This window comes from Gallinula chloropus, assembly GCF_964237585.1.
Source record: "Gallinula chloropus genome assembly, chromosome: 7".
Lineage (NCBI taxonomy): Eukaryota > Metazoa > Chordata > Aves > Gruiformes > Rallidae > Gallinula > Gallinula chloropus.
Genome location: NC_140092.1, coordinates 4,409,708 through 4,421,799, shown reverse-complemented (window position 1 = coordinate 4,421,799; position 12,092 = coordinate 4,409,708). Strand labels below are relative to the sequence as shown.

The window sequence follows — 12,092 nt, the reverse complement described above, 5'->3', positions numbered from 1 at the left end:
GAAAAGTCATTAGTTTCTTTTCAGATTCTCTGGAGAGTTTCCAAAACCTAGCCCTTGCATTTCCTCAGGTTGTTCGTATGTAATTTCATACTTCAGCCCTTGTTAGCTGCTATAGTATGAGCTGTTCCAAGCTGAAAATCATAATTATAGTAGCCTACTAAGGCAAAGAGTCAGGTGCTCTGCTATTGTGGCTTCCAATTCTAAAGTGGGTTGGACAATACCAAAATCATACTTAAACCAGCCCTCCACTGAGATTATAAAGTCTCATTGGAAGGCATCTTAATTTGGGGAGCTTGTGTACTCAGCCTGCTCTTAACATGACAATCTAACAGCTCTGCTATGTGTGAGGCCATTAGGATTTCACTTCAAACACTGCATTAGAAGCACGCTGACCTTCAAATGGAGTTCAGGGGAGGTATTTAGTAGTCTTCTGATAAAGTGTAAAATTAGTTGTTTACATCAGAGCAACTCGCTGGCTGACTCTCAAAATGACCTTCAGAAGTACCCACTGTACATTTCTTTCCACAGCTCTTTCAGCATTTTGTTGATGCTGCCATACTGTAGTCTGTGGTTTCCATATCTCACCTTTTGGCAGGGCTGCAGTGCGTGCCACCCAACTCTATCCTTAGAAACCCTGAGAACAAAGCAAATGCTAACTTAATTTCAAAAATCACAACAAATTTCAACTTTTTCTTGGTCTACTACTCACCCTTCCTAGGAGAATGTTACCTTCCCAGGCAGCTCTGTAGTGTCTGAGCCCTTTTCCCAGGAGGCTTTGCTTTTAAGGTTGCTGTCACAAGGCCCTTTAGGAGGTTATAATTCCCAGACTTCTTACAATACCCTCAGCTTTAAAGAATGCTCCTTTGGTCCAGTCCACACCTTTTCCTTATTGTGTTTAGTTTCTAAGATAAACCTGTTCTTGCTGATTAAAAAAACCCCAAACCAACACTTAATTCTCTTGTGATTGTGGTTCAGTTCCAATGAAATCAGATTTAAAAAAAAAAATGCTTAAGATAACACTCCAAGTGAATCTTTGGTGCAAAGGAAAGATTCGAATGTTCATGTCTCCTGATGATGGGAAATCATTTTCTCTCAGCATTACTGTATGTGCCTGTCTTTTAAAGAATGTAATTACACCAAATGATCTGCGAGCCGAGAGTTGGGAAAGCTGAAGAAGTTTGTTTAGTTGTGAAAAGCAAAAGACACTTGCAGTGTGGCTTTAGTAGTGCTGTGCCTAAATATAAAATAATGTGCTGCTCTCCTTTTCCTTCTTTCAGCAAAGTTTCTGTTTGAGAAATACGTGCTCACTCGGCAAAACAAAAACAACTTTTAAAGGCTGTTCTTGGTGGAAATCGCTCTATGCCCCATTACCTGCTTGAGTGAAACCAGACTAAGAACTTCTGTCATGGCAGCTTTTCTGCTGGGAGCTGTGTTGCTTATTGTTCAACCTCAGATAGTGCCTTCCAGACCGGCGATAAATTCGAAATCTGAGACGACTTCTCAGTCTGTTCAGAGAGAGCTTTTAAAGAAAACGTCTCAAAAAAATGACTTCAAGGAAAACATTCATTCTAATGGATCGTGCCAGCAGCTGCCACAGACTATCATTATCGGAGTGAGGAAAGGTGGAACCAGAGCTTTGTTAGAGATGTTGAGTCTCCATCCAGATATTGCGGCCGCAGAAAGTGAGGTTCACTTCTTCGACTGGGAAGATCATTACACAAATGGATTGCAGTGGTATATTAATCAAATGCCATTCTCTTATCCCCATCAGATCACCGTGGAAAAAACTCCAGCATATTTCACATCACCTAAAGTGCCTGAAAGAGTTTATAACATGAACCAATCAATGAGACTACTCCTTATTTTAAGAGACCCAAGTGAGAGAGTACTATCAGATTACACCCAAGTGTTCTATAATCACATGCAGAAGCACAAGCCCTACCCATCCATTGAAGAATTCCTGATTAAAGATGGTGAACTCAATGTGGACTACAAGGCAATAAACAGGAGCTTGTACTACATTCACATGCAAAACTGGTTGAAGTATTTTCCTCTTGATCACATCCACATTGTAGACGGGGATAAACTCATCAAAGATCCCTTCCCAGAAATAGAGAAGGTAGAGAGATTTTTGAAGCTGTCGCCACAGATAAACGCTTCAAACTTTTATTTCAATAAGACTAAAGGCTTCTACTGCCTAAGGGACAGCGGTAGGGAGCGTTGTTTACATGAGTCGAAGGGACGGGCGCATCCCCAAGTTGATACCTGGTTACTTGAGAAACTGCATGAATATTTCCACGAACCCAACAAGAAGTTTTTTGAGCTCGTGGGCAGAACATTTGACTGGCACTGATTTGTGGCGAGTTAGTGGTAAGCTCAGAACTTCTGTTCCAGTGTACATTTAGAAATTTTAAAAAGGGCATTTAACCTATAATTTATTTGTAAAATCCATAAATACTCCTGTACAGTATTAGATTCACAATTGCCATATATACTAGTTATATTTTTCTACTTGTTAAATTTGAAAGCATTTTGTATTGTTTTTCATGGTTGTTAACATTGTGTATGACGTGTCTATATGAAGAAACTAAATTATTTCATTGCAGAAGATGCTCTCTTGAGAATGTGTTGGCTTTTTAATAAATAAGAAATTCATTTCAACAGAACCCTTCGCAATTATTTGCATACTTTGGCCTTTCTGGACTATTCTGGACTGTCTCCTCTAATTGGTATTGAACATGCTAACTTTACATTTCCATTTTTCTTGCTTTAAAGTGTGATTTAATAATATTGTTTTCACTTGAAAAACGTTTTTGTAATTAGCAAATTATTCCATCTTGCTTTAGAAAATTATTTCCTGATAAATTAGTGGTACTTATGCATATTGGGACATGCACACCCAAAGGGCAAGGGAAGTCTCTGTGTAATATGGCATATTAACTGCTGTACTTACCTTCATATTTAATGTTATATCAAGTGCTCCTCAAATTCTTTGGCAGTACAGTGCAGCTTTCATGGAAGATGTTTAAAGATTCTGTGGGGACCAGCTCATAAAATCCAGAGTTAGCTGCAGAAATATGGTCAACCTGAAAACTTCCTACAGTCTCTGAATGTATATATACTTCATAAAAAGGAGGGTTGAGAGAAGAATTTAAGCAATATAGGGACATTTTCAAGGTTGCTTATGACTGTTTCTACATTTTATGGCACATTTATGCTTTGCCATCACTGAAAATGAACACTTGCACCAGAAAAATTAGTTGCTCTACATTCCAACAAGCAGCAACTTCATTCATGTAAATATTAGCACACTTGTACCCCGTTTAAGGCTGTTTGCTATGAGTTGAGCAGGTGCTTCATGCAACTGAAAATTGCCCATGGACTATTGTTCATTTAGTCTCTTTCCAAGAACTGTGATGCCAAGTCTTGATTAGACTTGTGTGTTGTGGGATTAACCCCAATTCCAGGAACTTTTATGGTCTTCCATCTGCTAAAAATGGAAGTTAAATGTTAGTACATTGGTACATTTCACATCTCTCCTTGTTTAACAGTAGTTATGCTGTCCTGTTAACCAAGAATTTCTGGAATTGGGTGATCCTGTTTGCACACAAGGTTTCCTATCCTACTTTCATTCTGAGCTTCTAATTTTCATATCATGATCTGGAGTTTGGCCATTGAATGTGCGGTGGCAGCGTCCTGTAAATTTAAACTTGTGACTGATTGTTACAATCCTTTATAATACTTAAATGTAGATTCATTAATTTTTTTTCTGGTGAGATGGTGCAAACTTGGGCACTACGACAAGGTACCGTATGGATGCAAATATCACATACTATGCTGCTTGCATGAAAATTTGCAGATGCTGCTGCCTCTCTCTCTCCCGTTCCTTGTGTACCTGCCCAAGCTGTATTCAACCTCAGAGAGGTTGGTGGTGTTTTATAAAGTAGACCTTTGATGAAAGCCTGTGATGAAACAGTATTGTACTCAATAAAATATTTTCTGAATTGCATCTTTCTCTTTTTTTTTTCTTTTTATCCCCATCAGTTTCTAATATAGAGGACCAAAATTTAACATTCTACTCTCGTTTAGATTCCAGTTAAATGTCATTTGAGAATTTAACTGTAGCTCAGTGGTTTGATTGAAAAGCAGTTGTTTGCTGCTGGCTTGTGCCCCCATGGTCTGTTGCTGACCTGGAATATATAACAAGAGGAGGAGTTTCTGGTGGCAGTAATGTCAAATCTTGCATGACACAGATGCCAAAAATAACAGGTTTATAGTACTATCTTGCTCCTATTAAAGTTTTAGGGAAGTTCAAGGAGGGTTATGTAAGATGGGGTAGTATGTTTTTCTATGCACATTATTTTCCCATTTCCTTGCTAATATGATCTCTGCAGGAGCCATCTGCACCTAAGAGATTTTGGCCCAGAGATTATGGCTTCCTACCATAGCATAGTCCCACCTTCACTATTGCCTCCCTACAATCCCAGACTCAACCCAACACATTCACCAGCTTTTTGATGAGTAAGGAAAAATGCTATCAGGATATTTGACCAGGAGCCAGAGGAAGGGTTGAGTCAAGTTCACCTGCAGCAGGTCATACAGGGCATTTCAAGCAGAAGCGGATGTGATTAATGCCCTGAGTTCCAAGTTCAAAGGGGTCCACAGGCCATATGTCATACCAAGCCTGTATGAGTTGTGCAGGGATGGCATAAATGTGCAATACCTTATTCTGGAGGTTGCACAGCGAGCTGTGTGATAGCTGCGATGGGCATGGACAATAAATCACACCCACACTAATAATAATGGTAACATTTACCTGCCATGGGTGCCCAAAGTGCAAGAGTTACAATATTTAAAACTAGGATTCTGCATGTGAATTGTCAGTCTAAAAGAGCAACATCCACTTTCCACATATGCACTGCTGTATTTAGATAAATTTGCGAGACTATTTCTAAAGAACAGAAGCAAACAGAAGAAAGTGAAAGGAGAATGAAAGAAGGAGGCTGAAGCATGTTCTGTTCGGGACTGTAGAAACACTAATAGTGAGCTTTTAAGTCATGCCATATTTATTCATAAAAGAAAACATATGCCTAAAAATACCTTTCCAGTGTTAGGCAATACAGGTAGCATAATATTGTGAAGAGCACTACCATCTGGGGTTTAAAGTACAGCCACTTGGGTGTTGCTCCATCGCCCTGTTTCCTCAGGGCTGCTAGCCAAGTCTGTGATCACTTTTGCAAATATAAATTCAATGCAATTGAGAGTTCAATATCCAATTCAAAGCCTTCCCTTGACTACAAGAGGAAATGACAGTCAAGTCAGTAATCAGGGAGGTGCTTGCTGGACTGTCTTGCCCTTTGCTTCACAATATATATTTGTCTGAGTCTTGGAAAGCCAGATACTGTACCTGCAGAGGTCAATGTTTAAACTGTAATGATTATCCAGCTGGTGTAATGCCATGCTAGGGAGTTGGGATGAGAGCAGTGCTGGTAACACCCTGATGTTTTTAGCTGTTGCCAGGCAGTCGAGGACTTTTCAGTTGTTCGTATTTCCCTGCTAACAAGAAGGGGTGTGCCCAGGGAGCTGGGAGGGGATACAGTTGGGACAGGTGACCCAAACTGGCCAAAGAGGGCATTCCATGCCAATTACATCATGGTCAGCATAAAGAGGGCCTGAAAGGTGGCGGGGGGGGGGAGGCATCAGAACATGTGTTTCTTGGGGATGTTCTTGTTTCAGGAAGGCTCTGAGCTGTACAGCCTGAGTTGTGCAGTTCGGTGACAAACTGCATTTTGTATCACCAGTTCTGTGTGTTTTGCTCTGAAGTCCTATTATTGTTACACTCCCTCTCTCTCCTGCCCCAGTAAAACGTCTTTATCCCAACCCATGAGGTTTGGTTTTGGGGTTTTTTTTTTGTTCTCTTTTCCCCTCCCTTCCCCCTCGTCCCCAATTCCCCCCATCCCCATCCCAACCCTCTTAGAGAGAGAGAGGGGCTGTACGGTGCTCAGCTCTCAGCTGGGGTGAAACCACAACAGCACCCCACAAGTAAGAGACTGCACCTCAGAACTTCTCAGAGGAATTTCCCTTGCCCTTTCTCTTTTTCAAACTCTATGACAAAAGTCCCAATTTAGCTCACCCAGTGAATGAGATTTTGCTTGAGTGTATTAGATGTTCTCTAACACAGTAATAAAGTAATAAAAAGTACACTAACACAAGTGTATTAAATTAAACTAATGTGTCAACAAAGGTGCTTTCTACTAGGTATATACCAGCTGAAATATTTGCAAGTCTGTGCCCCTACAGCAGTAACATTATTCTTTTCTCACTCTTCACCCAGTAACTTTTATTTATATGACTCTGCCTAAGTGCCCAGTTATGCTAGAAAGGATGTATGTTCACTGTTAATTTCTTCATTTTGCAGTTGCATTGGCAAGGCCAGTTGCAGGTGGAAGGCATGCAAATAACTTAGATGAGTGGAAAAATAAATAACTTATATTTTGCTTACCAAAAATGAGTGAAATTGCATTCACGTCTCCTAGAATATTAGCAAAGGAGAGCAGTACTCTCTTCTCTTGCAACAATAACCCATCCACAGTAAATTTTCTACTTAACTACCACACAACAGTTGATGCAGTTTTTAAGTTAATAGTGCAATAAACTCAACAGTGATGCTGCAGATTTTAAATGCCTTCTGGGATATATAAAATATGCAAGTCAGGGTGGGGAGCAGCTGGATGTATAGGAACAGCTGGTCTCATTTGTCTGAGAACAATTTTATTATTATTTTTTTTAATGATAAGGGATGTGAAAATTTTGGCTTGGGTATCACTTTGTGTTGTCTAAGAAAGCAATGCCTTCAATTAACTTCCAAGTCAATAATAGCATCATAATGATAACATCTTTTTTACTTGCTGTTGACAGTATGTTCTGCCAAAACACAGTTTAAGATCCAAACCCCAAACAGCAAGTGCATGAGGGACCCCTTAGTACAAAAAAGTTATGTAATGCAACTCAACTTCAATTATGAGGGCACACTGGCTTGAACCAGAGGAGTGTTCTGAAGTAAATGGTAACATTCTTCTTTATTTAATTTGGATGAGGGTTACAGAAACAGGAACCATTATGCATTCACAGTAGAACAGCTAAACTGCCCTCCCCTCCTTGATTTTCAGTCACTATCAGCAGTACTTCAACAATAATGACCAGGCCACCCTTCAGAATTCGATGTAGTTCAGTCCAGATAACACTATGTTACAAAAAGGAATAGTTCTTGCAGTATTTCTTACACCAGACAGGCTTCTCATAGTATAGTTCTTGCAGTATTTCTTACACCAGACAGGCTTCTCATGGTATCTCCTCTTACTGAATTTTATTAAATTCCTCTTACCTCTCCAGTGTGCTGCCCTATAATTAACTACTGTATTAACACTCTCTTAAGAAAGTCGATCCATGATCTTACACCATTTTTATAGCATACTGTTCAAACAAATGGGAAATCACAGTGTTATGGGGTCCAAAACATACTTCTTGTGTATGTTTGCTCTGATCATAGAACCTTAGAACTTTAGAGTCATAGAATAATGTGGGTTGAAAGGGGCCTTTCAAGATTCAACCTCCTGCAATGAACAGGGACACCTTCAACTAGATCGGGTTGCTCAGATACCCAACCAATCTTGAGGCTGAATGTTTCCTCTCTGGGTAAACCTGTTCCAGTGTTTCATCATACTAATCATAAAAAATTTCTTCAATATTTCTTCCATAAATAGAATCACTGAATCATAGAATCATTGAATGTGTTGGGTTGGAAAGGATATTTAGAGGTCATCTAGTTCAATAATAGGATATATTTTAAATTTTAGTTTAATAAAATTCAGCTTATTTGGTCTGTGTCAGTCATTGCACTACTGGAGGAAGTATTGTCACACCAACACATGTGAGTAGTTATCTAATGCATTTGGTAAATCACAGAATGGTTAGGGCTGGAAGGGACCTTAAAGATCACCACGTTCCAATCTCCTGGCATGGGCAGGGGCATCTCTTACTAGACCAGGCTGCTCAAGGTCCCATCCAACCTGTCCTTGAACACTGCCAGGGATAGAAAGGTACACTCAAAGGAAGATATTTTTCTTGTTGCTAACAGTAGCAGTTATGTTCCTGGCAATATAATCAGACTGTTACCAATATTATGAATGGTAGCAGTATTTATTTTGAAGTAATGGAAACAGTCTGAGAACCATTCTTTTGGTCTATGTAGGAAGGTGGTGTTTTGGGGTTTTTTTTTCCCTTTATGTAAAGTGCAAAGAGCAGGAATGCAAGTTATGTTATGTCAGCAGATAAGAAAAGTTTACTGAAATGTATCTAAACCAAAGGTAACATACATTGTATGTGCTGGGAAATTGGAATTGGAACCATACCATGTCTTGTTTATTTTAGTGTTTTATCATTTTCTTGCCTGAACGTGTGTGTTCCTGTGGAAGGAGAATAAGAGAGGGCAAAAAGGACACCCTTTGCAGAAAGAGAACAGCTAGTCCATTCTGACTGTCACACTGCTGGGACCAGGGCTGGATGGCTGCATGAACAGACAAGGACATTGGAAGTGGGTAGTAGGGGAACACAGGTTACAAGGGACATTTTATCATAGCCTCATTTCCTATGTTTGCTTTCTTACATGTCATGGAATCATGGAATCATAGCATCACAGGGGTTGGAAGGGACCTCAAGAGCTCATGGGGTCCAACCCCCCTGCCAAAGCAGCTCCCCAGCTCATATTGCACAGGTCGGCATCCAGATGGGGCTGGAATCTCTCCAGAGATGATGAACAAGTGCTCTGAATTAAAAAAACCTTCTTGCCCAGTCCTTTGTACCACCCAAACAGAGAACAGGCATCCAAATCCATCTGAGTGTCAGTTCATTCCCATGCCTTAAGGCATTTTTTAAAAGTCACCACAGTACAGTGCAATTAGACTTATTATTCACCTAAGCATCTAATCTTCCCCGGTTTTGTTTTTAAATTTGTGCTAAGTTTTCCATCTGCTGCAAATAAAATGGTTTGATGAATAAATTATTTACAGCCTGCAGGAGGAGAAGAGTTCATATTAAATATTTTGCAGACAGGAGACTTGCAAAAGAGGATATTTTCTCATAGAAAAAAAAGAGCATCTGTGGACCAGTTGGCTTCTTGCTGACTAAGCCAACTGAATATGATACTACTTTTGGCAGCTTCCTTGTTCTTGTGTGGGCTTCAGTTATTTTATTGAATAATATATTTATTATTGAATATAGCTCTGTATTGAATATCACAAATATGATGTTTTATGAAGTTGGCGTTAGTTTTCGAAGTTAATTATTTAACATCAAATGATATTAAAATCCTAGTGCCTTGTTTTCATACTTAATAAGCTGGAGTCAGCTAATGCTCAGAGATTCATACACTCAAAAGAAAATAACGTAAAAGTTAAACTGACTCAAAAACTCCTTTTCTGTGACTCATACAAGAAATTCTTTTCTGCAGCCTTACAGAAGAAAGTTAAATTTTCAGCCTGGTAAGTAAAGCAAAGGATTTCCTATGCCTTACAAATAGGGAAATGCATGAAAAATGGATTTTAGCAAGTGAATTAACTGTTCATGAAGTTGAGCAGGGATTGATGGTTTAGGCAAGTGAAAAGGAAAGCAGGAATACATTACGCTGATATTGTTGCAAAACTCTTCATTCCCTTATTCAGGAGCCAGCTTTGGCATTGTTCCTACTAACTGAAGGACCTCAGCTCTTTAAAACTGCAGCCATTTCTTTGGCAGACAGACCACCACCTCTTCTGTTTGATTGTCTAGTGATAACTACTTGCTGGGGAATGATGCAAGTAGTTCTTTTCTTTTCCTCAAACCAGTGATTTAGAATGTGACTGCAGCAGACACAAGCCATGCTTGAGCACTCAGATTCTGCTTAATCTGGCCAAAGATGGTCAGAGCTGTGCCAGAACAGGAGTGGATTGGGCTGGAAAAGAACCCAAACAAGAAGTGTTTTTTCAGCTGCATTAGGTCCCTGGTTCATGTCATCATTCAGTTCTGCAAACACAAGCAACCCTGAACAGACATGTGTGAGAGTGTGAGACATCCAATACTGTCACCAAAAATTAGCCTATTGAACTACAGGTATTACAGAACAGTGAGATACCTCTCCCCTCCACACTTACTGCCTCAGGCCTGGTACAACTCTGTGGGAAGCTTTCCTGTGAACTGCATCAGGGGACTGATGGGGATTTTTATACGTTTGCTTTAATTCATGGGTCATGCAGAGACAACTAGAGGAGTGGCACGTTGTGGCCATTGTGGAGGTTGACAGGACTTTGGGCTCTGAACGCTGCGTGCTCTGACACCACAGCCCTGGTGGGTACACGGCAGCACGATCTGTCTTTGCCCATCCCACCTTAGTTCAGACTAACCCAGGAACTGACAAATGCTTTTGATGAAAACATTTAAATGGAATGAATGCCCAGAGCACGTTTTCACCTCCTGACATCATCGTTTTCAAACACTCTAGGGGAGGAGGAGTGGGGTGGTAAATGCCCCCCAAACCTGTCTGCAGTAGTGGAAGTGCACAGTTCCCCACAGCTCTCAAAACATTCCTCACTCAATGGGATCCTTTACTTTTCCTTTACTTTGTCTGTCTGCTAACAAAGGGTAGAGGGTCTAAGATAACTCCTGGTTCTGAAGGAGGCATGTCTGGTACCACCCTCAGCCAATTTCACAAGGGATCTGTGCCAGAGCTTCATTTTTCCAGTTTAATAGGTGATGGGTGCAATCAACCAGAAAAACAATGACCAAAAAATGTCAAATGTCTTTCCTAATCTAAAGCGATATACAATTCTGGATCATGTTTAATCAAAGGGATAAATCCTTTTCTAATGAGCAGGATTGTTGCCTCAGTCTGCTCTCAGATACATGGACTAAACCTAGTACCCTCCATGCAGCCATCTGAGGAAACAAAAATATAGGTCCACAGACATACACTATAGCATACAATCATACCTCCTGAAGTACTGGCAGAGCAGGGAGGCTACCTTTACCTCTTGCTGGTGAACATTTATCTTCTACTATATTTAATGTCAGGCTTGCTTTATACCCCAGAGAGGAGAATTCTACTTAGAATATTTTAAATACCATTAACAAGCTTGATAAATTTCCCTTTCTTATCTGTAAAATCAATTTCAGAAAATTTGTTCTTAACTTGGCAGCTGGGGATTGTATCTAAAACACTCTACAAGCATGTGTCTGGTACAGCTCTGGGCTCTGCTGCAGGGGGATGCTGGCAGTCCTACAAAACAGGTAGCCAGTGGATTCAGAGTTAAAAGTCAGAGATTCCTAGTCTCACTGAAGCCACCACAGTGGAGTAACACCTAGGTGCTCAAGTCAATTCCTCTATGTCCCATCAAGGATTTTAAGGCATCAGATTTGGTTTTATGCATTATTCAGGTAGTGGCTACATTCAGCACTTCTGGTTCCTGAATACAGTCCACTAATTTTTAATGCTGTGGCAGACAGATAGGCTGTTACTTGACTGAACATCTTTCAAAGTAACAGTGTCCCAATCACTAACATGAAACACCTACGATTCAGTGGCAATAATTTACACTTAGATAATACAATTCAGTCCAAGCATTTCACAAGACCCCTTAGATGCAACTGCTATTACAAAGGAGAAGGACATTCAGGCTCTGATTAAAAGTCATACAAAAAAGTAGGTAAGTCAAAGTTTTTCAGGAAACTAAATATAAACCTTTACCCTTAATAAGGGCATGGAAAACTTCATTGTGTAGGTAAAAGAGGGGTTTATGTTTCAAGCATATCCACCAGAGCCCCACAAGCTAAACCATGCAGTATCAATTTACCTTGCTCTTCAAATGGAAATGCTGAGGGATGAATCAATGGTCCCAAGAAGAAAGAAAAATAGTAAGTATTTTAAATCAATTCCTTTCAACAGGATATTCTGCCAGAAATAGATACGTCGTAAATTTGCCTGGTGAGAAGTTGGCAGGTAAGCATTGTATTTTTAAAGGTATTTATGTATCTGGAAATGCAGGAAGGAAACCAGTAGGATT

At 40.0% G+C, this 12,092-nt stretch overlaps 1 protein-coding gene across 1 annotated transcript; it reads left to right on the top strand.

The window, feature by feature from the left end:
- Nucleotides 1-1,390: 1,390 nt before the first annotated feature.
- Nucleotides 1,391-2,538, top strand: HS3ST1 (heparan sulfate-glucosamine 3-sulfotransferase 1). Its single transcript, XM_084266663.1, has one exon. It carries the CDS (start codon nucleotides 1,406-1,408, stop codon nucleotides 2,351-2,353), a length of 948 nt encoding a protein of 315 aa, XP_084122789.1. The 5' UTR covers nucleotides 1,391-1,405; the 3' UTR covers nucleotides 2,354-2,538.
- Nucleotides 2,539-12,092: the final 9,554 nt, after the last annotated feature.

Excerpts from the sequence above, each read along its gene's own strand:
- HS3ST1 (XM_084266663.1), top strand. The coding sequence starts at position 1,406 with ATGGCAGCTTTTCTGCTGGGAGCTGTGTTGCTTATTGTTCAACCTCAG.